At 46.5% G+C, this 27,563-nt stretch overlaps 1 protein-coding gene across 3 annotated transcripts in view; it reads right to left on the reverse strand.

Annotated features, from left to right (window-relative positions):
* The window catches only part of neurl1aa (neuralized E3 ubiquitin protein ligase 1Aa), a 75,241-nt gene continuing 47,678 nt past the window's right edge, over window positions 1-27,563 (reverse strand). For all 3 annotated transcript variants that reach the window (XM_084930163.1, XM_084930164.1, XM_084930165.1), the window contains exons 4-6: window positions 16,171-16,899; window positions 4,296-4,445; window positions 1-3,368 (exon numbers count right to left, since the gene is read on the reverse strand). In XM_084930163.1, the coding sequence (XP_084786289.1) occupies window positions 3,127-3,368; window positions 4,296-4,445; window positions 16,171-16,899 (1,121 nt within the window). In that variant the 3' untranslated portion in view covers window positions 1-3,126. The remainder of the gene's footprint in view (window positions 3,369-4,295; window positions 4,446-16,170; window positions 16,900-27,563) is intronic.

The following is a 27,563-nucleotide window of genomic DNA, read 5'->3' on the forward strand; positions in this document are numbered from 1 at the left end:
TTTCTGCTCAAACACATCTGGAAAGTTTATTAACCACAATCGCCCGACTCACACTGGACAGAGCTCACAAATGAACACTTGTAGCTTCAAATCAAAAGGAAAAAAGAAAACACAGGTTTGCACTTTCAGCTGCTGCCACAATAACAGCCGAACTGAGCGCTATAACGTTTTTCTAGCCACTGGTTCCAGTCTACACGAACACTGACAGCGTTCCACTCCGATGCTCATCTGCTGTTGGTCCCGATGTTCACGCTGGGTGAACGGAAAACTCATGCATGATAAAAAGATTTACAGAAAGAAAATGCGCTGCGGACACAGAGGAGCCAGAGGAGGCAGCAAACACGAGAGAAAGCAGGAAACGTCCACGCGTCAGTGCTGGACCAATAAATAATACATTAGAGGATCAGGGACATCCTGTGGGGGGTGAGGGAGGGGGGTGGAAAAAAAACCAAAATATTAAATTAAAGGTGCTCAAAAAACTATTTATAGAAGAAAATCTTTTGTGGCGTTTATCAGTGTGGTCCAAAAATCAAATACAAATCAATGAATTTAATGGGGGGGAGGGGGGGGGGGGGGTTGCATCTATAGATTTATATCTTAAAAAAATAGATCAGTGATCATTTCTGGATTTGGTCAAAGTCTCTGCACAAAGAAAAAAAATGCCACGGCTGAATCTCAGACGTACAAGATTACAATCAGTAGCTTTATAAAGTGACATCATCATCATCACCACAGCGATGGCTTTGAGACCAAACAGCGCGAACGAGCTAAAGATACAGACGGGCTGTTGGGTCGTGGACACGGGCGCGCGCACAGGAAGAGAAATTACTCAAAAGAACACGTGACGATCCGGGAGCGCAATAAAAGCAGGAGCTGGCGTCTCGCACCTCACGGCGGTCGGGGTTTGATTGTGTACTGCGACATCTCTGCTGCGAGGTGCGACTAACTCGACCTGCTCACTACCGGACACAAATTTAGATTCTCGCAGTTTTGGATAAACAAGGTGAAGAAAAAAAGAAAACGCGTGATTATCGATCCAAACAAACTTTAAAAGAACACATAAAAGTTTTTTTCTTGGTTTTTACCCCAATTCAAGCACATCAATAAAAATCTCTCTAAATACATAAGTTAACATTCAAATGTGAATTAACACTTCAAGCAGTAGCGTAATCAAACTGACGTGGGAGGAAGGACGTGTGCAACGTCACCGTCGGCTGGCAAACACCGTAGCAGCATAGGTCTGAGCCCCGGTTGTTGATTATCTACAAAATCTAAAAACAGCCTCTCAGCTTCCTGCGAGGAAAAAGCTCATCTGTGAAATCTGAAGGGGACGAAGACGTTTTATACTCAAGTTAGGGGACAGAAATGATACAAATACTTAAAATCGGAGCTTTTTCTTTTCCCCTGAAGAGATTTCTGTAAAATGTCTCTGCTGCTGGTGTCACAAAGCGTAGTATACATTTTAATAATCAAATACTGGAAATGTTGTGCATTTCTATTAGAAAAATAGTTTGAATGTGTGCTTTTTCTCCTCTGAGTGAACATTTTGTGACAGTCTGTGCCACACAACAGCATTATTTGGTAAATCATCGGGGGTTTGGGGGAAGCACAGAACGCGGTCCATCTACGAACGAACCTTCTGTGAGATAAGGCAGGAAACCATGGCAACAATCCTTTGATTTTTTTTTTTTTTTACGTGGTGTTATGGGAGCTGTTTGTGAGGACTTGTCAATTTGTCGTGAGCACTCACAGTGTATTAGGCAGGGTTATATAGGTACAGTTTGGGAGGATGGTTCTTAAAAAGATAGCAGGCCCTGAGGAGTATCCAAATTGCTGTTTATTTCCCACTTCCTGTTTCCTTTCAAGAATTCAGAGCTGCCGAGTCTGCTGGATGCAGGTTGGCAGCATAGACTGTATATAAAAAGATGCATGTAGCGTGCAGGTGTTAAAGTAAAGCCACTGCAGATGCGACTTAAACCTGGCACAACAGCGGGCGGCAGATTAAAATCCTGATGAATTTATGTTCTCAGTAGTTTTATGTCAGTGCAAAAGGCACCATATGGGCTAAAACAAAACAGCATACTATACATGAGGGCGGGTCCAATTCATGATTGACAAATCATCAGTGAATGAGCGCGTGTACTCTGTGGTTTCCCCCACTCTGCTCAATTTTTAAAGTTAAAAACAAAGCTGAAAACACTAACGCTGAGGCTTCAAAACTGAATTTCACACGTTAACCTGGCTACGTCCCTCTTTTATATACAGTCTATGGCTTGTAGATTGTTTCAGCCAATGAGTGTCTCGGTCCTCTCAGTCAGTTTTGGGGCTTTTCTGAGAGGATGATGCAGATTTCAGTGCAACAAACCACATTGCAGAGCAAGCAGCTAGCCAGAACAACAATATAGCTACCACCAACGTTTGCAGTAAAACTACCAGAAAGGTACATTAGATTATATGAGTACAAGAGGGCTTACAATCCTACTTAAAATACTCAGCACCGCCTTGCGTCGCTAGACACGTCACTCACTGATAATCACCACAACACTAACAGACGTCCATCACTTCAGCACTGTGATGCAGACTGAGCTTCCAGTTCTCAGTAACACACAGACACAAGTTGTGACATACTGAGATGATTACCTGCAGCGGGTGTGCTTTTTCTGAGACCATTTAAGTTGTAAATCGCGTTGACGGCATATTTCAGAGCTTCGGTCATCCTCGAAAAGATCTATTGAGACATTCAGACCCAAAGGGACTCATCTGCTTTGGCGCAAATGGGCGATAGTTCCTAAATCTTACGACACGGTTCAACAAATCAAAGAATTTTGAAGCCGGTTTGGTTTTTCCCCTCTTCTTTCAAAGTCTTCCACGAGCCCCGGAGAAAGCAAACACTTCTGGCAAGAATAGAGTTTGGACGAACTTCCTGTCGGAGGCTGTGACTCTAAAGACAGAGAGACCTTCCCAGTGAAGTGGCATTAACTCTGGAAAAGGTCACGTGAGAAAACCAGCCACCAATATTTGTATGAAAATACCAAATCAGAGTACCAGAGTTCATGTTCCCTGAACCTAAACCTTTCTTTTTGTAACCCTGGGTTTTGCTGAGGTCGTCCTGTCGCCCCTGTTCCCTTACGTGCTGCGATAGGTCTTGATAATGTCTTTAATCTGCCTCCTGCAGATGGGGCAGCAGGCGTTGGACATCTTCTTGAGTTTGAGGCCGCAGGTGTAGCACAAGCACATGTGCCCACAGGCGTAAATGACCGTGTCCACGGTGTTCTCGTAGCAGATGGAGCACTCGTCGGACCACGGCCCGCGGCCGGACGGGAACGTGGGTGACTTGGGGAGGCTGGCCGGAGAATTCGGAGTTGTTCCTGTTGCAAAGACACAAAGACGATGCTAAACAGGTGTTCGATACCCCAATGCATCAAATAACCTGATGTCATACAGGGAAACTACACTGTGTGTTTATACACAATCACAGCATGTCTTTTATCCCATCTTCATCCCCTCGCAGCAGATGGCCCCGCCCCTCCCTGAGCCTGGTTCTGTCTCAGTTTTCCTACCTTCCTACTGGCGCCAAAGCAATTGCTCACAGGCGGTCGTATGATTGTTGGCTCACAATATGAACCTATAATCGAACTGAATTAATGGGCAGATCCACATGGGGCGAAACTGAGAGAGAAGCTGCTGGTTATGTTGGGATTAGCAGTTAGAGACACGCGTTTGTTCAAGCCTACGATGAACTTTGCAGTTCTGTCTTTATGCCAGACTCATTCACTGCTGTGTGCTGGCTGTAGTTTAGTTAGTGCTTTAACCTCCTGGCTTTTGACCTTAACTTCCAAAAAGTTTGCTTTTCTTGCTGAAGAAAAGAACACTCGCTGAATTTTGGTTGATCTAAGATTTATGGATCACAGAGGCTAAATTGCTGTCTCAAAATCATCCCCAGTGGTGTGCCAGTCATCACTTCCTAAAGATGCTCTACATAAAAATCTTTGCAGCTTCTGACTTTGAGTATGAAGCTAAAAGATTTTTAAAAACGACCCCCCCGTGGGTACAGGAACACACTGCATCTGTCCCATTTACATAAACAGAGTTACGTGACATAAGAACACGTGCCGAAAACATTTGCCTACTTCCAGCTGCAGCAGCAGCAGCAGAACCATGAAGTGCTGGCCATTGCTCCAAACTACTGCAGGATGACATCTGCTCACTACCCTATAATGGTTTCCCCAGAGTCCCCTGAGGGGTGATTGATTGTCTACTTCTACAGTTGCAGTTTCCTGTCTGGGTATACGTACCCCCCGCTGAGCTGCAGTAAGCGGCTGAGCACAGACCTCCGTTCAGGACCGGATCAGAGATGCCACTTCCCAGGGCGCTGGGGGTGTGCGGAGAGGAGGAGGGCGAGCTGGGATTCGACGTGGCCCGCGGATCCCCGAGATGCGTGGAGCCTGGTCGGAGAAAATACAGCCAGGGTGTTGGATGAGTGAATTTAGCAGCCAGTTACAGCAAAAACACTAGAATTTGTCTTTTCAACACGATGCTGCTGTCTGTTGTGATCATCAGACGACAGAGTGAAACCAGCAGTGATGTAAACACTGGAAGAAAAAGCAGCCCAGACGTCAGAAAGACTGGATTAGTACACTGCACATCAAATAATTCAAAACAAAAGCAGATTTTTGCACCAGAGATAAAAGAACCACAGACACTACATCAAATTATCTTCTCATGCACGACTGCGCTTCATTTCTACCTTTCTGTGTTTTGCTTTTGTTTCATCTTCATCTACAGGAGTACAGACAATGAGAGCAGGATGAGCTTCTTTCCCACTAAATGGGCAGCGCTCGAACGCACAGAGAGACGACTCCAATTTGCATTTTAAAAGTACAAACATATTCATCATCTGAGAAAAGAGACGCTCCGTCGTTTCCTCTTGAGAAAATGAGTTTTGAAAAAAATGTAGGCATCTTCCTGTATCTGCATCCTGGCTGAAGGAAACAAGTGGAAATTCCTAGTGCAAGGTTAGGGAACACATTTCGAATGCCGGTGACTCACGGATGGACAGATGAGGTGCTGGAGGTGTGCTTGAAGCTGTGCTACATGTTCCAGTAAAATCTGTGTGGAAGCCTCTTACATCCACAGAAAACCACTTCCAGACACCGGCCTGTCTCTTTAAACGGATTTTAGCTCCTTATTTTGGCTCTTTAGACGTTACTTTCATTCAAAAAAAAGAGCACAGGTAATGTTAGCAGCTAGCTAAGGAGACCGGACTCCAGCCTCTTAGCCACAGCAGCCTGATGGTCTGATCGTTATGTTACTCTGCAGTAAATTCAGTGCATTCATAAATATTCACAGCACTTCACTCTTTCCACGTTACTGCATTTTTCCAAAATTACAGCCTCAGGTGAGTATGATGCTACGAGCTAGGCTAACCAATTTTTGGGCGGCTTCATTGTAGAACCTCTCAGCTCCATCAGGTTGGATGTTGAGCATCTCTGCGCAGCTGTTTTCAGATCCCTGCACAGATATTCAGTCGGGTACAAGTCTGGGCAAATTAAGGGTTGTTCGTCAGGGTCGTCGTCGTGTTGGAACCTTTGCCCTGGTCTGAGGTCCGGAGTACCCTGAAGCAGGTTATCATCAAGGATGTCTCTGCATTCATCTTTCCTTTGCGCCCGACTGCCGTCTCAGCTACTGAGAAACATCCCCACAGCATGATGCTGCCACCGCCATGCTTCACTTTAGGGACGGCATTGGCCTGGTCATAAGCGGTGCTTAGTTTCCTGATGCTTGGCATTCAGGATAAAGAGTTCAATCTTTATTTCATCAGACTGGAGGATTTTGTTTCTCATGGTCTGAGAGTCCTTCAGGGCAAACAGGCAACTAAATATAGAACATGTGAAGCTGTGAATATCCTGAAAACGGACCAAAGTTCGGAATGATTCATCCGCAACTCAAGGTTGGTCATTAATATGTTGCTGTATGGTTTGCATTACTTTCTTGATCCTGAGCTCAACGTCCAAACTGAGATCTGAGTCGACCTGATTCCTTTCTGAGTGCACTGGGAGTTTTTTAAGAACTTAAACTAATAAAAAGCTGGAGAGACCTGAGAACGACCACTGAAACGCTTTTGGGGTCTTTGGGCATCTGTTCAAAAACAACAAGAGACAAAGCACCGCAGCGCTGTTTCCTTTTCTACAGGAAAGAGTCATTTGTCACTGAAGAGAATTCATGTGGGTTCCTTTGTCGTTCAAAATAACTAATAGTGCAGCGTCACAAGAAATGCAATGACACTAAAGAGTGCAAATTATGATGCAAATGAGCGTTCTTGCAGAGCAAGCAAGTAATCGCCCTCAAAGAATTCCCATCAAATGCTTTGCTGCTTCAACGTCAATGCAGATTACTTTAATTACCTCGTCTGAAGCTTACTGTCAGAATATAGCATACTAACAACTGCATCACAAGTCAGCTGCTGTGTGCAAAGATATGCAACTACAGCATTTCAGCACGTCTTTGTTTTAAGCATCACTCCACTGCAGTGAGTCTCAGTGGGGAACGGTTCACGGTGTTCTCCTGGACAGCAGACAGAAAAAAGTGAAACCAGAGTCATCTGTTGTGGCACAGTCACCGTCAGCGCTGAGCAAACATCACGATGACAGCCCGCCACTAACGCACGTCCCAGCGGGCATCGCTCTGCTGCCATCTGCACCGGCGGCCTGATCAATCCAACCGATGCCCCGACACGCCGTCACACGCAGACCTACTTCACTTTGGAGCCAATCATCAGAACGTCGCCCCCCAACAACCAGCTGTTTATGTACAATCATTTTAGCGTATTTAATGAAGCCATGCTAAATTGAACCTTCATAGCAAGAATATTTTACGAGTTACAAGAAAAGCTTTTTAGCTCAAATATCATGAGATGTGTCATCCTGAAACCCAGTGTTTGATATGTTTGATCGTTCTCTGATAATCAAGCGTTTTCTGACGTGCAGCTGGTCCAAACTAGCTGTAGCATATGAACCGTCTCATTTCCACACCACACCCGTCTTGCAGCCGTGGTTCCTCCTGCATCAGGTAGAAGGAATGACTGTGCTGCACGTGTCTGCAGGACGATCTGTCTGAGGTGACGTTGGCAGGGTTGGGTTTACACAAGGACTCTCTTCTGTTAGCATAGCAGCCGTTGCCCCGGTGCTCCTGTGCCCTGTGGAATTTGCACGAGTGTTTTTGCACTGTATGTACAGTGCGTAACACGCTGTAGCAGACCATATTTAGCAGCTTGAGTGAACACATTTGTTTCTAAGGGGAGGCCTCGGGCAGTGGTCACACTCCTTATCTTAGCAGAATCCTCGATTCGTGTACAGGATCAACACAAAAGCTGCACAAGACATTGTGCAGATTCCTCCTTCACTTCTCTGGGACCAAAAACTGCAGTTCCTAAACTTTGCCACTTGAGGCTCCAGCAGTGAGTTAAACTATCCAACTCTGCAGCAGAAATAAACACATTTACAGCCTGAGACACTCGTCCACTCTTTTTTTTTTGTTAAATGACAAATGTATTGAGTGTAGGGAGCGGTGGACAGCCCGATTACCTGCAGAGAGCATGTGCCACCAGATGGAGGCCGTGTTCAAAGTATGCAGTACAGCTGATCTGAGCCTCTGCTAGAAACCAAGAGCTGAAAACAGTGAAAGTGTCCCCTGCAGCCACCTGCAGAGCTCTCCGTAGCGTATTTTTTGAGATTTTTTAGTGCTTCTTCCGTTCCTGGTGAACTTTGTTTGTCACTACGTTTTCCAGCCGTTTCACCTGTGTGTATTTGAGCTACCCACTATCAGATATTTGGAGGTTTGCACAGGATGTTTGCATAGATTGAAAACCACTCTGTGCAGGCTAATACGCACGCAAACACAACCATGGTACCATAAAACAAGCGTTAGGGGCCTGACTGTTACGGCATGTTAGCATGGGTGGATGTTGCTGAGCCGGCACCATTCAGCGCCATCTGAGTCACTTCTATTCTTTAAAAAACAAAACAACTGGTGACAGCCTAGTGCCAAACTGGGTGACCTCAAGGTAGCAATGTTCATCTGTCTTTAGTCAGTGGGACAAATCTTTATTAAAGGCTTCTTCTAATGTTTAAAAATGCAGGTCAAGCCTTCCTGCTGCTCCATGGGCTGTTATACAGGCTTCATCTAAGCTGTTTATGGTGGTTATACTCGGTCCAACATGGGGGAGAAGGTTATGCATGTTATGATGAAAATCATTTCAAGAAGCATGAGACGTGCACAAACGCAGCCGGGCGCTGTTTGACCTTCACATGAACATCCTCTGTGACAGGATGAGCAGCTATAATGTACTGGAATGTAAAATGTGTCCAGACCTCAGAATCAAACCCTCACGCTGCGAGTGCCGCTCAGCCTACGAGGTGCTCCTGCACTCGTCACGTTCCACCCTTCATCAGATTATTTGAGCCTGATCACCCTGCGGCACGAGCGGTTCCTCTGCGGGGCCGAATCCTCCCTCTCTCCCTGTTAATCCCTCTGGCAGGCGGGCAACTCCCACCCAGGGTAGCTGAGGTAGGATCTGCGGTGCCCAGCCCTGATCCTGCATGCTCGCCGATAGATTAAAGCGTCCGGCGAGAACAGCTGCGAGAGGCGGGACGGCTTTCTGTGGCCACGTCTTTGCTGTAGTCTACATCCAATCAATCAACCGTCCGTCTTTAGCTCATATCGGAGCATCTGTGGACAGATCCTCTCGCTGTCAAAGCACGGGAGGCACGCAGGGCGTGCGAGGGGAGGGATGAGGCCTGCAGAGGAGGGCGAATGTTTAGGGCTTAAGTTCCCTCTGAAGGGAGGGAATGAGTTAAAATCTACAGGCATGTTTATAGACAGCAAAAAAGCAATCAAGAGAAAGAGCGGAACAGAGAGAAACAGTTTACACGAACGTTTCCTCTGCTAAAGCACTTCAAAATGGGTGGGCCTTCATTTAATTGCAGAGAAGCTCTTGTTCTGAGGTGCTATCGGGACAAATGCTCACTTAGGCTCTGATGTTTTTTAGTGCGTGTGTTTGGATCAGATGAGAGGAGAGCAGCTCGGTAGATACCAGTTTAAGGTCACGGCTTACCCCGCTGCATGAAATGTTAATAGTCTCTTTCTATCTGTGGTGGAGATATTATCTTAAGAGACAAAGGAGCTCTTTTGGAGGGACGACACAGTCGTACATCCTGGAGTTGTTTATCTCCACATCAAGCACAGAGCGGAGTGTGTGAGCACCCATGCATATATATGAATGCATGTATCTGTGTGCATGATTAGATGCAGGTCTAAAATAAATCTTAGAAAACACTCCAGGTATTAAAAGTGATCATTAGCAGCAGCTTGGTTTGGAGTTTGAATTTCTCTGCAAAAGTTCTGTCAGAGCAGCACGAATGAATAATAAAAACAAAGAACATTAGGAACAAAAGTGAGACGCCGAGGTGTGAAGAACGGCCGCTGCTGTTTTCCAGGAGTGTGAAATAAATCAAATCTTGTTAAAAGTCTGTCCGCCTCACTCTCATAGCTCCATCTTATCGCTGAAATCTCTGTAAACACAATCTTCAGACTGTCCAGCTGTCAAAATCCAGAGGAGCTGACAGAAATGTTTATCTTTAAGTATGCATGTGTGCTGCATTCGCAGTAAACGTGCTTTACAGGGAGGATTCGAGTCTAACGGGCTGCTTAACCTTTGGCTGATGGGTAATCGTACCTGCAGCCTGAGAAGAGTCCGTCTGAGCCCACTGTAGGAAACTCCTCTGCCCGGTTTCCTTTAAAGAACATTTTTATTTGAAGTCTCTATGTCTCTAAACAAATGAATATTTATCTATAACATAAAGAGCATATCACTCTTTCTGTGTTAGGGTCACACTCTGCCCACTTTAAAAAGTGAGGAGAAGAAGCGACGATGAGGAAACAAAAAACAGAAAGATCTGAAAGTAAGGGAAGGAGCAGCTGGGCCGACAGAAGATGAGAAGAGGAGGAGAAGGGGAGCGTGGCAGCTGCGAGGATGTGGGCGGTGAGACGCTTCAGTTGAGCGCGAGCGCGTTGACATTTTAATGGAATCTATAATACATGCGAAGTGGGTCACTGGATGGGTGTCCCATTTCCACGCCACGAGGCACAAGGTCCCCTCGCCGCCCGTCTCTCTCTCCAAGTTCAGCTGTCAGCTGCTCAAGTTTTCAGCTCTTTTCTGTGGAAACACACTAATAAGTGATTGGACAGAAAAATACTGAGTATCAAGTCAACCTGCAGATGGTGTGTCTTTGCAAACCCAGACGGTTAAGTAGAGAGTAAAGCACCAACATAGAGGTCGGCCATCACTCAGTGAACTGCTTTGATTTAGTGTTTAATGTCTCGACAGGCGTTTCTCTCCCTGTCAGCCCTCGATTCAGAGCAAAACCACATTTTTCTCACCGGAAAATGACAAACACGGGGTTTTCAAAATCAGCTGCACGGCTAAATCCTCCTAGTAGTTTTTGCAAAACATGAGGAAACCAGATAAGGTAGCGTCAGGTTCTGCGTGCAGGTAAACTTCTATGAGGTCAACAATGTTAAACGCTAGCATGGATCAAAATAATGTTGAGACTGATTAAGATGAATTTGTGATAACCATTTTCTCGTCCATTAGCTGGAACCGAAACAGCGCCTGACTGCGGGTAATATGTTTTTCCATGACTCTGCACATAAGCGTTCATATCTAATTACATCACAGCTGTGGTCATTAAACAGAACTCGTGTTTATTTCATGAGACGACACTTCAACCGTGAAATAATAATTTGGTCAGATGTTCGTGTTCAGTCAAAACAGGATGAAGATTCTGGAACAATCTGGAAATACTAATGTGGACGTAAATTGTTCTAACACAACAGTCATGTTTGTGTGTGCACACATTAGTGTAGGTGGAACTCGAGACTCATTTCCTCCCATCAGCCCAACCCTGAGCCTGGTTCTGCCCAAGGTTTCTTCCTGTTAAAAGGGAGTTTTTTTGTCCCACTGTCACCAACTGCTTGCTCATGGGGCGGTGGTCTGATTGTGGGGGTTTTCTCTGTCTTTCTATATGGTCTTTACCTTTCAATATAAAAGACCTAGAGGTGACTGTTGCTGTGAATTGGCGCCATATGAATAAAATTGAATTGAATTTGAGCCTGTGAGCCTGACAAAATCAACTTAACTTTGTTTTAATTCAGCATTCCAAGATTGTGTCTCAGTGCTGGCACTAGCATGTCGACACTAGCATACTTGTGTAGTGCATAAATTTCAATAGTAAAAAAATATTTGCTACTGTACACCATTTAGACACACTGCATGTGCCCAGACTTGACACTTTGGTTCTCAAAATAGCAAGCTGGAGTGAAGGCACATTAAAGACCACTAGCAGGACTATAAGCAAATGTTTCATTAAGTGGCTCACTGATTCATGCACATTTGCACACATATACCTTTGGCAGAATTCTGACATAGATTTAGCCATGTCATGAAACGTGTGCTAGCTAAACTGCTAGCTAGCAAATGTGCACGATTTAAAATCCTTGCGGATGACTCAGCCTCTGGTCAACGCATGAGCAGAGGTTGAATCATTAAGTGGCTCACTGATTCATGCACATTTGCACAAATATACCTTTGATAGAATAAAGATTTCTGACATAGATTTAGCCATGTCAGGAAACATGAGCTAGCTAAACTGCTAGCTAGCACACGTGCATGATTTAAAATCCTCGAGCATGATTCAACCTCTGCTCAACGCACGAGAAACCGTGAGGAAAAGTGTGCATTCAAGACGATGAGAATGTCCACTGTGGGCTTCTGTGAATAGCGCTGAATGTACACAGCCTCGTTTCTGAGGAAATTCCACAGAGCACCTTTAAATATCAAGACTGATATGGAAATCTTCTGACAGAGAGAGACACACACTGATGCACATATACAGTTAAACACGCCGTTCTTCAAACTGTAATGAGAAACTTTTAAAAGCCTCCTGTCGTTAAGGCTAACAGAACTGATTCAGTATTGATTTCATTCTCGGTGTCATTACCCTGTCTGAGCTCTCTCAGCTCACCTCACATATACTCGTGTGCCTGTTTGACTACAGCTGTCGCTTTCACAAAAGGTCCTTTACTTCACGCTTTGTTTGAAGCGACGACTGTTTGATCCCGCCGTCCTGAAGACGAGGAGCCCGCTGGGACACGTCTCTCCCTCTTGCAGGCGTGGTTTGAATTCAGCTTCAACTGAGAGCTAAATTGCTCTCCAGTAAACACAGAGCAATAAATCAGGCCGTTACAACTTTGAGATAAGAGGCATTTCCTAATTCAAAGCAGCTGGAAAGTAAAGATGATTCGCACCTCGGCGTGACTTCCGAGATGGGCCTCGATAAGGAGACGCGCCTTGGACCGCTTTCATTGTTCTGAGCTTCCTGTTTTGATGCGCTGCCAAGGCTTTCCGTTTTCAGTAAACGATTACTGGAAGTCCACACAGACCAACCAGATGGCCTGCGGTGCAGATAGTCGTAGTCAAAATGTCATTTAACAGTAAAATCGGTGACCTCCTGGTGTATTAAGAGCCGATACAAATGAGACATTTAGATGTGTTTGGAATGAAAAACAAGAGCCTAACAGCCAATCAGCTGGAAGGAAAGGGGCTTTCTACACAGAGCTTCACTGAAGCTCACTGTGATTCGTATCGACGTAGCTGTCACCGTTACTCTGGGTCAGGCTAACAGAGGGCAACATTAGCGAACATACAGAACTGAGATTTCAAAGAGGCTTTTGATGATGAGCTGGTTAAAGTGCAGGTTATTCCCCTCTAACTTCTTTTAACCTCGGCTTCCTCTTCCGCTGCTGGTGAAGAAAAGCAGCAGGTATTTATAGATGCTCTTCCTCCACACAAACACCCGTGACACCTCTGAAAGGTCGTAGCTGTTTGGGCTGCCACGCCTCTTAACCGCTGCATTAATAGCAGACGACATTCACACGTGCACACACACACACACACACACACACACACACACACACACACACACACACGCGCGCACACACACCTTTAGGACAGGCAGTATATGTTTGCACACACTTTCCTGTCATTATCAAACCATAAACAAACCTCCGGTGCCCTGACGCACAGGCGAAGTGTCCGGCCTGCTGAGACCTCACGTCGTCTCGGTCACATCGAAGCCTCTCGTGGCCACTTTTCCACCTTTGCTCGCTCTCTTCCTGTTTTTTGTCTCCTCTGAGAGTCTACTCCTCTCGCTAATCCTATGACTGTGTTTAGACTCTTCCTGCTTTATGGGACGTCTGCTGTAAATATTGTGACAAACAAGAGTAATAGAGCGCTCTCGCTAACTCTTGACCCTCTGGTGAATAAAGAGTCATGACCGTGACTGAGAAGTTGTTTTCCTCAGCCGCCTCACTGTCAGAGCGTTCAACACTTAACACAAATAGATTTGGACCCCAGGGAGGAAGTGGGGAGCCGAGACAAATTAAGATCAATACACTGATCTGTAAGTTCTTGACCTCCGGACACATCGCTGAGCTAAAGGGATGGCTATTCTCACCATCAATTACTCTTCCACGGAGAATAGAGCGTGCAGTCAAAGACAAAAGGTGCTCGTTGCTCCACATACAGGAGGCGGAGCACTAGTGACACTTGCAGATATGTCTTAAAATAATAAATTAAAAAATAAAAACTGACCGATTGGCACCAGGGCCACCACTAGGGGGGACTGTGGGGTGCCTCGCCACATTTGGACATCCTGACGTATAATGGAGGAATAAATCTCGGAGCATTGTAACTTTTTCTTTTGTTGTGTTGCACGTCTGTTGTGTTGCTAAAATCTGGCCCGTTCTCATCTCCTCATTAACAACACTGCCCCCTGTTAAATAATAAAAACTCAAAGAAACTCCAAAGAGAACATGGTGAGATTATCAGGAGTGTAAACGTCCTAAATATCTGAGTTTCGTATCAAAGCTCTTGATGCTGCGTTCACAATATATTAGCTTCGTTTTAAAGCGTTCTGCTACGAGCGCCAGTAAGAAAATGAAATCCAGAGCAGAAAATCCAGTTAAAGTACCAACAATCAGCCGAACCTCTCATTTGGCAGAGGAAACGCAGACAGGAGCTTCCATATATTTGACTGATTCCTACATCGAAGGTTGATTAGTGTTCAGTGTTCGACTGCTCTGCTGGCAGCACACCTTTCACTGATGTTGTTTAAAGGTGCACGCTGTTGTTTTTTGGGACAGGTGATCAGTGAGATTACCTGTTAGTGCTCTGTGACGTAGTTTCTTACTGACTGTTTCCTGTCACAGCAAACACGCATGTTCACATGTTAGAAAAAAAAAACAAAAGGACCAGCAAACAGGCGCTTGGTCACCTTTTTCAGATGCAGGGACCAGTGTTGTGAAGCAGTCCTTATGCAAGACCTGAACTGAGGAGCCTTTCTAAGAGTTCTGGACCCTCTTAAATACCGTAATTGTCGGGCTATAAGCCGCTACTTTTTGCACAAGCTTTGAACCCTGCGGCTTTTAGTCAGGTGCGGCTTTTCTATGGATTGTCCATGATTTTTGTCATATCGTAAGACGATTTGTTTTGTTTGTTCCGCTGTTGTACGGCACTATGTTGCCTGGCGGAAGGGCATGTGATCAGACACACAGTATCGGGGTTCAAGAGTGGTATGTTGGTCACATGTCCATCCGCCAGGCAACATAGTGCTGTACAAGTAGCGCGAAAAACAAACTTCAAAGTAGCGCTACGCGTTCAGCGGGAGGCGTGAATGACGAGCGGCAATAAACTTGCGAAAAGCCAGTTATGCTCAACTCCACCGGTGGAATCTGACAGCGTGGAAAAGTGTGAAAACATCCACGATCACCAACGGATTTCGAAGGGCTGGACTGCTGCATGATGGAGAGGAGGACACCGCCACGGCCCTTCAGAGGGTGTTCGACTCCGACACTGACAACGAGGATTTGTTTGGTTTTGAAAGTGACAACGAAGGAAAGAAGCTGAGAGTGGATGAGAAGCCATCCTGAGCCTGTTCGTATCCGACACTGGAGAAGAGGACTTTGGTGGTTTTAGTGCGCAGGAAGAAGAGAAAGATGGTGGGGAATGACTGACTTTTCTTCTTGTTAAAGCCGTGTCGCTGCACCTGAGCCTAAAAGGTAGGCCGAATCTATTTTTCTGGTGTGCTGTAGGTTATTGTTATGTACTACATTTGTTACTCATTTATGAAGCACAGTACATGTTTCATACTTGTAATTACCGCTACTTGTACATATACCTAAAAAGTTATGCAAATATGTACCTGTAACTTGTTTTTCAAAATATTAATAAAAGTGATGTGTCTCCAAACAGCCATCTCTTTCCTGACAATTCCCTTTGTGCATATTCTCTTACATATGATAAGTCAGCATTGAAACACCTGCTGCTTTTAGTCAGGTGCGGCTAATGTATGTACAAAACAGGATTTTCCCCTGATTTTAGCTTGTGCGGCTAATATTCAGGTGCGCTTTGTAGTCCGGGAAATACGGTACTTTCTGAGAATATTATTTGTCTTGATGTTCATTCGCTGGGTGGCAACCCAAAGGTGGGGAAGCAGCAGCAGCTACAAACGCGAGGGAACACGTGAGGTGGGCTTCAGTACAAAGCAACTCACAGATGTGCTGCAAATGTAGGCAGCTGAAGTCTCGCTAACTGGATGTGTAGAAGGATAATCAGCTGAGCCATCAGCTGATGTGGGACCGTGGCTGAGCTTGATTTCTCACCTGATCAAATGGTCTGTTCAATGAAACCAGGACAAGGACCGACAGCAAACCTGCGTGATAAATAATTCAGCTTTACTTTGATCAGGAGAGGGTGGAGACAACATCTGGGGAACAACACTCGGAAAACAGCCCGAGGCGCTCAAACCTGGGCCTCTGCCTCTTTTAGTGAAAGTGGTCACAAGCCGGGTGGCAACTAAAGGCTCACAGTTCAGCATCACCGTCTTAGAGCTGTTTAGTCCTTTGGAGAAGTCCAATAATATCTGTTATAATGGAGCAGTTTGTTCCTCTGATGTGTAACTTTCATTTGCTTTATATTATAAGATAAAGACCTACAATCACACAAAATGCCAGGGGCCTAAAAGTAGTTTAACCTTTGTTATTATGGTAACCTACCCAGAATCCTCAGCTGTGTCACTGCACCATGCAAGCCAAAGAACATCCACAGCGGGCGGGAGTTGTCCACGCACACCTGCATGCCCACGTTGGCGCCGTTGTGGCTGAGGATGACCTCCCCCTCCTGGTTGACCAAGAAGCCCAGGATGTCACTGCTCTGTAGAGGCGTCGGCACACGGCACACCGCCCAGAACTCCTTCCTGTCCACCAGGGCCTCGGGATTGTAGGGTAAGTCGCTGGGGCGCAGCACCGCCGGGTCGCAGGACGTCACACCGTAAGACAGAGAGCCCGAGCGCGCCGGGCTCGACTTGGTGACTTTGATGAACACGGTCTCGCCGATGCGCAGTGGCCGGTTCGTGAAGACCAGCGTGCGCTCTTCGCGCGCGTGCTCGGATCGCGCCACCGTCTGCTCGTCCAGCGTCTTAATGTGGGCGCCGCGCAGCTGGTGGAAGTGGACGTCGCTCTCCAGGGTGGACGGCAGGAGGGAGGACTGCTGGGAGTTGAGGGAGTTCTGCGGGATGGGGCAGCTGGAGGAGGAGGAGGTGGAGGCCAGGTGGAGGGTGTGGCGGTGGGAGCGGCTGTGGGCTGGGCCACCGTCCTCCTGCTGCAGGTTGAGGTCGCACAGGCTGACGGACAGGCGCGAGTCGTCCGCTTCACGCCGCAGAGAGGAGGAGCGCACCGTGGTGAAGGAGCGTGGACGCAGGCAGTCTGCAGGAACAATCTCGCTGTCTGGAAGAGGAGGAGGAGAGGACAGCGGTTTAAATCGGCACTGCTGAGTTTTGCTCTGATTAGCAATTTTCCTAAAGCCTGCGGGAATGAAGTTTGCAGCTCACCAAGTCTGAACAGCACTAAGAGAAGGGCTGAATCTGCAGCTGGTCTGACAACATGATAACGATAATAAAAGAGCAATTTCATTTCCCTAGCATGAGCTGCATGCAGCGCAAGGTAGGTGTAATTACTCGATGCTGAGGCAGAGAGTGGCGGGAAGTGTGTTTAACAGTAGTGGGTCGCTCCTGTATCTGCACAGGTGTACAATGCTGCACGGTGTCAGAGAGCAAGGAGGCTGTGTGTGTGTGTGTGTGTGTGTGTGTGTGTGTGTGTGTGTGTGTGTGTGTGTGTGTGTGTGTTGGGGTGTGTGCTGGCTGCATTCCTTGCACTCCATAGTACAGTATCACTCTACACACTATTAATATATACCAATACATGTCTTTAATAGCAGGAGTAGTGGCCACATACAGACAAACGCACACCTCTGATAAACTCTCAGGTTGCTTCCCATCCTATGCGCTGACTCAGCTGCTTAAAATAACATCCTTAATGTGCCCTCCCTCTCTCTCCCTCCCACCTCGCCCCTCCTGGCCTGGTGGTAGGGGTAAAATTAGCCCAACACGCTGACAGCGCCCAGCTCCTCAAGCTCACAGTGAGGCTGGGCCACTTGGGTTTGTGTGAGATGTATTTGCAGAGCTGAACGCCAAACGAGACCGAGACGAAAAAAAAGAAAATGACCTCCCGTTCCTCTTAGATGATACTGAGAGACCCTCAGTCAAAACAAGAGGCACACACTTATTAAAACAGTGGGCTGGGGAGGTGCAGGAGGTCCATGGATGAGAAACAGCCACCGACGGTCTCTGGAGAGTCTCGAGTCCTGGTCAGCTCTATCTGTCCAGGACCTGAGAGCTCTGACTTCAGATAAACCTCTTAGCCCTAATTACCAGGGCCGCAGGACGGGCTGCTAACTGTGAGCTGCAGCGGGGAAAACAGAACAGCCAAGCTTCTTATGATCCCACAGCTGACAGGGACACAAGCCAAAAAGAAGACAGAGTCAGGACAGTCCCATCGACAGGGCCGCCCGAAGCAGGAAGCCTCCATCATCAGGACCGAGTAAATTTGAGATTAGCTTCAAATTGTGGAATTAATTTAACTGATTGAATCAGGTTTCAGATTTACAACTGTTCATACAGAAGCTTAACACCGGCAGTTAAAAGCAGTCTAAGGTACCGTGACATACATCACACAGAACTAGGGATGAGACTCAGCATGCTGTCAAGGATAGAAACGGTGTCTTTATGTCCTTTACGTCCTACAGCGGACTCAGTGTGAAAGTGCCAGCACAAAACCTCTCTTTCAGTCTCAAAGCTGGTCTCATCCTTGTTCTCCACTTTACTGGAATTTTGTCCCAATAAAAATGGAAACTGGATGTAAACAAGTCTAAAAAGCAGATCTGTCCTTCAGGTTGATCAGGCCCAGTGTACATGGAAGATGGACATCACCAGTTGGTTTTTCCAACTGGAAACTGGAGCATTGAGGTTACCCTCCAAAGTCTCGCTCCATTTGAAGGTCTATTTTATTCTAAATGTTAAAAACACATCAGATTCACAACAGAGAGCAGAGATCAGAAAAGTGTTTGATGAGGTCATGAATGAAGTAAGAGATCATTTTTATGCCTCCACACCCAGAAAACCTGCCCTCTGCTGACAGGTTGAAATCATGGCATTGGCTCCACTGTTCAGGCTGCGCTCCTCTGTTTCATACAGCCGATGCTGCTGGAGTAAACCGACTCATCCCCATCAGTCACTGACCTTTAAACTCTACTGCTGCTGGCACAGATGAGATTTTCAGATCAGTTTTCAGGTCAGCGACCAAGATTCAGACGACTGGATCACGGCATCATTGCATACTCTGGTGTGGATATTGTTCAAATAAAAAGGTGGAAGCAGAATTCGTCCGTCTTCTAGCTCCTTTGACTTTCATTTTAATCTGTTGTTTTGGATAATCACTGACACATTTCAGTCTCTACCAGAGTTTTCCTCATTCCCTGATCCAAGCTCCACCGTCACACCTTAATAAAACGATCACCTAAGAGGATATCTCACTCATCTACAGAGACGCTGACTGGCATCAAATATCAGTCTGTGATATGTTGGAGTGAAGTGGAGATGACAGCAGTCTGCTCAGCGCTCCATCCTCGGAGAGTTACACGTCTGATTTTCTGCATCATCGCTGAAATGCCGTCTGATGAGATCTCGTGCGCCGTAAAGCCGAGACCGTCGTGTCAGTCGTCAATTAAAGCTAGCTGCTAACTCAGACCGTGACGCCCTGTGATTAATGTTTAATGGGACTAAGGCCTTGTAATTGTGCTAATTGATTTCTCAGCGAGGGATAAAACGGAGAGGACAGTGCCTTTGGTGCACAGGGCGACTCCCAAAGACTGCTAATCAACCATTAAACACCTCTGCTCAGACGCGTGCAGCAGTTTCCCCGGAGTCCCAGAGGCTAGCTGTAGATGACTAGCTTGAATTTCATCTACTTTCTCAGCTATCCCACACTGATGGACTCTCAGCCTCCATGAAAACCAGGGCTTAGAGGAGATTCTGGCCTGACGACATATGGATGTTGGGTTTTAATTGAACAGCTCAATCAGCCACGTAGTCCATTTCTGGATTTTATGCAGTTTCCTTGGAGCTTCATTTGCTGAAGGGAGACCTTTAATGAAGCAAAGACTCCTTGATGAAGCCTTACATTTTACTCACTGATGATGAGGGAAAGCCTCTCCTTTTAGGCATGCCGCCCGGTCGCTCTGACTCAGTGGGGGATGTGAATGACATCACCAAACCAAATTGCGTGCCTCTTGCAGTTATCTGCTGCCCATCACTCTGTCACAAATTGGATTACGATGGGACAGACTTTGTTGCAAGACTTCCGGGACTGGAGCTGATGATGGCATGCCTCGAGGGAGGATAACAGCGAGAGGAGCAAAGCCGGCAAAGGAGGGGGTGGTGCTGCCCGTGACGGCGCTGGATTTGTGTAGAAAGGAATTGATGGAGGCTTCCAAAGAGCCGCACATCATCTCCCTCTCTCACACCTTCAGTGTCGCGCTGATGCAAATGCAGAATGTGTGAACATAAACCCATATACACGGGAAATTGATTTCTCTAAAAAATCTCATCTTTTATCAGCTTTTCCCCTGTGAAGCTCCTCTCAAGGTTTATGTTCCCTTTTACATCTCACTCTCTTCTCCTTCCTCCCTCACTTTTCAAAGAGCAGTCATTTCAAACTCATACCAGATTGTGCACAGTGTATTCTTCTCTCTGCTTTTTTATTCATCAAAGGCCGGGGAGACGGAGCAACGCCGTACCGCATGTGCTCCTAATGCTCGTTGTTAGCTTGGGAGGACAGAGAGAGCTCTGAAAGGACTGCAGAACATTTACTGTGTGTGTGTGTGTGTGTGTGTGTGTGTGTGTGCAGCATGCGTTTGTGTGCCCGTGTCCGTTTGCGACCTCACCAGCTGCTGCCCGCTAATCATGGTGCACCTGCGTTTTTAGTCGATACAGGCCTTTTGTCCTATTGGTCCCTTTCAAAGCCGCCACTCACAGATGCTCTCTCCTATTGGCCGAGGCCACATTTTCTTCACTTTGCATTAAACACTGTGTGTTTGTGTGAGTGTGTGCGCTCACGTCTCTCTAACACTGCAGCTGCTGACTGTGAGCCTGGAGGAGCTGGAGAAATGAAGCAGAATCACCTGATTCTTCACTTCTGAGTGAGCTGCAAACCAAACGTAGCACCTGTTGGGCTGATCTATTGCAAGTGCATAGACGGGAATCGGCGGGGTGGGCGGGTCAGTGGAGAATGGCAGCGTGCCCGTTTTGGCCCGCGCAGGCTAGCACCGTAAATGTTTTTAATTAGCGAATAGCCACAAAGCAGGTTAGCTAATGCTGCGCATGGGGAGGAGGATAGAGGGAGAGGCTGGCTTAGCGGCTTTGCTAGCCTGAGCAGAAGGAACGTGCCAGGGGTTTGAGCCAGTGTTGGAGAGAGGGTGTGGGGGGCTGGAGGTGGAGGATTTACTCTCTCTCACGCACACAGTCTATCTCACAGGGCTTATCTTTATCCACAGTCTGTGGAGGGTTTCATCTGATGTCAGCAGAGATGGAGAGACTGAGAGGGAGAGCTGGAACTCGGAAAGACAATGAAAAGAAGGATCCTGAAGAGATTTGAAAGCGAGAGAAGAGGACTCGGGGAGGGTGTCTGTAGATGTGAAGGGAACTGTCCAGCTGGGATCAGCTAAGAGGGCTGGAAGGTATAGCTGGATATCCGGGAAGCTTTTGTTATGAATAGATAAAGCGGAGTGAGGGAGACAACACAGAAAGAGGCAGCGTGGAGCTCGGCAGTGACCGACCTGGGGATTAAAACAACGCAGACTGACTGGCCAAGCGAGAGAGGGAGCAGGATATAAAACAAGAGCAAGAGAGGGACAGTAGAAGGGAGGGATGGAGTCAGAGGGGTCTTTGTGCTAGATGTTTGGGAGTTCTTTATTCCCTGGCACTGGCCCAATCTCCAGTCCCCAATCGGGCTGGGAGGCTTTGAACCCGGGGCTTTTCGAAAGAGCAGCATGCTCTCAGGGCAACACATGGCCATAACAAAGAGCTGGGCAAAATGCCCGGTAAGTCACAAAAGCCCTGTCCCTTAGGTCATCGGCAGAATTCAGCATGTGCCGCCGTGTCTCTGCCAATCGGCATGCCAAGACTTCGGCGCTAATAACCTCCATCATAAGGTTCTTATAATAAAGCCCCCCAGTTTTATTCCCGTGCTCGCACACGGAGAAAGGCTAATTATTACTGCGAGGAGACCGACAGCCCCTCCACAAACATCCAGCACTCTGCTCGCACACATATGGGGGAGAGTGCATTCATCACTGTTGGAAAATGAACCATCTAATGTGAAAGGTGCTTCTTTCACACCGACTCACAGGATTCATGCATAGCTCTGCTTACTTTTAGCGTCTTTCAGCTAATGTTTAGACTCACAACTCGTTCACACGTCGTTTCCAGCCACACAAAACATAAATGTCTGTCGGGGTCACTTCCTCTATGAGTTTAAAGGTTTACTTTATGCTTCTTGTATTCTGTGAAACCCTGACGAGGTCCACAGCTCTTAAAATTTACGGGTTGTCTATTTTTAGACCTGTTTTTTTTTTTTTTTTTTTTTTTTTTTTTTTAAAATTGGTGCATTTCCTTCTTTTGGCATGTTTAAAAATCTGACACTTTAAATCAGCTGACAGTCCAGGCTCTGTCTAAATGCTGGGACATGTTTGTCCTTTGAGTTTTTCCACTTCGTCCTAAATTTGTTCACATCCATTCTGAGAGGAAACTCGGGTTCCTGTCGTCGGCTAGTTTGTAGTGTTTTCTTTCCTTTTAAAATGCATATTTAAAAATGTTTAAGGTTCATTTTCAGTCACCATTATTTTTGGATTATATTTCAACTTACTGTCATTTTTACTCTCCAAATTTAGATTTAGGCACCTTTTCACAGACCAAATACACAAATCCTACTTTTAAATATATGTATAGATTATTCCGACTCATTTTGTTACAATGACAACATTAAAGGAAATGTAGGAACCTCTAAACATGGAGAACAAAATGAGAAATATCAGCAGTCTGTGAAAAAACAGTGACTTATATGTTATTTTGGAATAACAATGATTTTCATTGCTAATTAACTAAATGGTAAATATATGGAAAAGCAGTAGCAAAGAAAAGATATCACTGACAACCCTTGTGACACTGATGAAGTCAGTGAACTTAAAATGGAGACAAATTTGACATAGCAGTGTGAAAACTATCCAAGCAATCCTAGTTTACCTCACAGGGTTACCGTTCAAGCATTAAAGCCTCCTCTGGGGGATCGTCACAGGGTTTAAACTCCTGTTTACTGTTGGAAATCGTGCTTTTCAAACCAAACCTGGAGGTGAAAGAGAAGCTAAACAGCAGCTGCAGGAAAAGGAAGTAGGGGAGTGGAGGTGGCCTCCAAGGTGGCTTGCAGATGTGCCGTAACTGCTTAAACAGTACACCCACTGTGAGATGTGTGGAAGAGTGAGCCGAGCCCAAACTAACACTACGCTCGATTAAGATACCGATTCCCCAAAAGACTCGGAGGGCGACTGAGACTCTGACAGCGTCTCCACTGAGCATCGCGATCTGAACTCTGTTTCTCTTTGGTCCGATTTTACCCAGAGTTGAGAAGAATCAGTCGACATGAATCTCGATGAGTCACCGCTACTTTACCCCTGTTAAAAATTATCTGCTGGACCGCTCAGCGCTTATAGAGAGCCCGACTCAGCCCAAGCACGCTCATTTAAAACGAATCGTAAATGCCAAATCATACAAATTCTGTTTACTCTTCTTAGCCTTTGAACTCTCTCACCAACAGCCATCATGAATTATACGCAGCTCGGTTTAGCCAAGAAACACAGTGTTGCTAAATTTGCTTTGCTTGGTGTGTTGAGGTCTTTACAACACTGAACCCACTACATTTCCTAAATGAGAAGAGAAAAAGAGCAGATTTACACCATCTTTTCTGCTTTGTGTATTTTTATTGGAGGGCCTGTGTGAAGCGTCAGGATTTGTAAGTGCCGCTATTAACTGGGAAGCTGAATCCTGCCAAGTCAAACACCAGCGCCAGTCAAGTGCTCGCAGTAATCAAATCATCATTTCACTGAAAGCAGTCGGTTTCTCCCAGAAGTAGGGGAACCCGGGCCGCAGAACTCAAACACAGCTAATAGACTCCTGTCACTCCAGAAGTTGGCGGAGTTCCTGCGTCGGTGCCAGAGTACGGTACGGAGGGAGACAGAGGAGATCAGACTCGGTCACTGTGTCCAAAAGAAAAGACGATCTGCTGTATTATCAGCAGAGTGTTTATTATTCTCTGAACACACTTTTGGACTTTAATAATTAAGATTTGTCACATCTCATCATTCGATATATAGAACGTTTTTCACTGCAGATAGTGTGTGTGAGTGTGTGTGTGTGTGTGTGTGTGTGCGCGCAAAAGAAACCAGACTGTCTTCTTCTCTATTCTTTACAGACTCACTCGGTTAAGCTTACCAGGTTTGGTCACAGATACCAAAAGTTTCTCGGGTCCAACGAACAGGAACTGTTGGACCAACAGGTGTTGTTGATTCTTCCCACTGTGACAAACAGACCCTCATGCAAAGCCAAGAATCTAGCCCCGCTTTCATAAACGTCTTCTAGGGACCAAATTCTAAGAAGACGACCAGGACGAGGAGCAGGGAGGTTTCTGGTAAAAGGCTCGAGAGTTTCCAAAGAAAAACAAGAAATATTCTTCTACTGCTGAATGACAGCAAGTTAATGAAACATTAGAGATTTGATGGCACAGGGTAATGTTGTCAGATGATATCATTAGAGCAATGCAATAGAGCTAAAACAGCAGAGATCACAACACGAGATATCTGAAAAGTGGTGAAAGCTGTTTTTAGCCCACTGATATCAAATAGACTGAAACAGTAAAACTACCAGAATGTTCATCACGCAGGTTTGCAGGGAAACTCTTTAATGTCACATTACTTCTCAGAAGTCTTGAGTAAAGTTGACGACAGCGTCTGAAGTTTATCCATGTTTTGCAGGTGTCGGACGTCAGTGTTAAACGCTGCCAGACGCGAGCTGCATTTTATTTTGACAGCTTCAAAGAAAAAAGACAAATATTGTGCCTTATCACCATTTCCAACATTTTTAACATCAGTCAAGGGAAACCTGCTTTCAGCTGCTCTTCCACCTGCTTTCCAAAGCAAACCTGCTGCAAAGCTACCCGGGAGCACGTGAGCGATGCCGTTTCTATCAGAGATGGCATCGCTCACTTTAGCCTCACCGAGGCTGTCATGTTGCGAACGGTTCAGAACGGGACGACCCCGCCTCGCACGCCGACACGCTGTCAGAGATAAGCTAGCTCTGACACATCTTGTGAGAGACGTAAACAAAGAGCCGCTCCTGCTGCGCCTTCATCCGTCAAAGCTTCACACATTGTTTTACTCTCGCTGCACTTCTTTACACCTCGTGCACATCTGTCATCTTTGTACAAAAGCACAGCTCTGCGGTCTCTGCGGAGTCGTCCTGCAGAATAACACGAGGTTACGTAAGCGAGAGGAGCGTGCAGCTTTCAGCACGCCACTGCACCACGTTTCATGGTTTAGAGTTTAAAATCAGCGCCACCTTCATAACTGCAAGTGTTTTGAGTGACAGCAAGTGTTTTTGCTTCCTGTTGGCTCAGTGGGACCTCATTCTCCAGTCCAAAGCTACCATGTAATTCAATCTATCACTTGAGGAAAGCTGAAAACACTGCAGATATCAGAGGCTCTTTGGAGAGTGTAACTACAGCTTTCCTCCATTCCTGTCTTCCATGTTTTGTATGAACTAAATTAACTGCAGTGCTTCTTTGGGGTGACAGCTAGATTGGCCAACACCTACTCTGAGTCAGCCCGGTCGAGAGGTGTTAGCGGCCTCAAGGCTTTGCAATCAGACTTTATTCTCTCTCGTCCTTCAGGGAAGTCCCACAGAGGGCCCGTCTTGATTAAAGCTCCACAGTGACTGACTCATACAATCTGAGTCCTGCTGGCTTCACAACAGCTGGAATTACTCAGATACTCAACCTCCTTCCCGATGTCAAGTAAAGTCCTGCTGTGTGTGTGTGCGTACGTACGAGAGTGACGGCTAACCCTAGGAACCGGGACATCGGTGTATATTAAACTGCCTTTGTGGCTCGTTGGATTTCAAGCCTGTGGGGACGGCTTCGGTCTGCCCAAAAGATTATCCTGGCAAACCTCCACAATATTGTGTTTGCCCCGTTCGAGGCAGGTGCAGTCAATCACTCGCTACCCCAGGCTTCTAAGTGGAGAAGTAACTATATCTGACACCTTTCTCTGCAGCAGAAGCCTAAAATACAGAGATGTTTGTATGCTGCGAAGGCTGCAAACTTTCCCGGCAAAGCAGACTGACGTGAAAAGAAATCACGTGTATAACAAAGCTGCGTGTGCGTACACGTAGTGGAGTCGCTCCATCATTTTTATGACCCAGCTTCATGGAAGGTGACAGGTGAAAATCTTAAAATTGCTCTCGTGGAGGTGTGAAAGCACTAAATCGGCCCCCCGGACTCTTCGTGTGTGGTGTCTCCCTCGTGGTGATTACTGCGGGGCAGACTATCGTATGACACGGTTCCCATTTCAATCGTTCTACATCAAAGTCATCCTAAATGTCACCTGAGGTCATCCTTCACTCCTCCGATCCTGAGCCGACCTCAGAACAGCCTCGAGGTGGTGAACAAATGACAACTCACAGCCTACCGAGGGTGCTCGACACGCTGGCCTGGACGTGGTAAAAGAAACGTTTTTCTAACAGTGGGATCAAATTATGACGATTAAGCTTCTCTAAAATCTCACTGACTGAAAATACAGAAAAGATGTTTTGTATTAACATTAGGTCAGATGACCTCGTTTAATGTGAATCGCTTTTAATAACAAACTCACATCGCAGTGTTTTGCCAGATTGAACGTAAAGTCAGAGTTTTACACTTATGTTATTGAACTGCTCCCAAAGAGAAGCACAGCGGTCTCAGGACAGAGGAGGGGTGTGTCTGCGTGACAGAGGGCAACAGGACGATACGCATACTCTGCTCCAATAATTAAAGCAACACTTTCATCAGAGCATCAAGCTATTGATCTGGTATTTTATGAAGTAGCAGCACCGGCTGTTAATCAGTTGAGCTGAAGTTCAGTCAGGTTCCCTAGAGGGGCAACAATGACACAGGATGATTTTCCAGGTGGATTTCACGGGCACTTTTCCCCTTCTCATCTTTCCTGACTCTCTTATCACTAGTTTTGCATTTGCCTAGAGTCCATGTGGTGATACCAGGACCCTACAGCTCCTCCGGGATGGCACATCAGCAGCAGGTTTGCTGTGCCCCCCAGTAGAGTCTCAGGAGCATGGAGACAGGCCCTTAACCCATCAGCAGGACCAGCATCTGCTCCTTTGTGCAAAGAGGAACATTATGAGCACTGCCAGAGCTACATAATGACCTCCAGCAGGCCGCTGGTGTGAATGGCTCTGACCACATGATCAGAAAAAGACTTCACGAAGGTGGCCGAAGTCCTCTCGTGGACGCTGTGTTCAACACCTGGCATCCTGAATTGTCATTTACGATAAAATACCAGAATTGGCAGCCCTGTGCTTTTCACAGGTGGGAGCAGGTTCACCCTAAGAACATGTGACCGACGGGAAAGAGTCTGCATAAGCCTGCCTGTAACATCATTCAGCATGCCCATGGTCTCTGGAGGCATACAATGTTAACCTACGGGCAGGGACGACATTTTTAGACTCCTCGTCAGGCCCTACGCCGGTGCAGGGGGCCCTGGGTTTCCCTCGGTGCTCCACAATGCGCAGCCCCACGTGACGAGAGTATGCAGGCAGCTCCTGGAGGATGAAGGAACTGATACCATTGACTGGTCCTCACGCATGCCTGACCTAAATCCAACAGAACTCCTCTGGGACATTATGTTTCAGTCCATCCATCACCACCAGGTAGCACCTCAGACTGTCCAAGAGCCAGTG

The sequence above is a fragment of the Perissodus microlepis genome, chromosome 6, assembly GCF_051167445.1.
Source record: "Perissodus microlepis isolate ML-2025 ecotype Zambia chromosome 6, ASM5116744v1, whole genome shotgun sequence".
In the NCBI taxonomy this organism is placed as follows: domain Eukaryota; kingdom Metazoa; phylum Chordata; class Actinopteri; order Cichliformes; family Cichlidae; genus Perissodus; species Perissodus microlepis.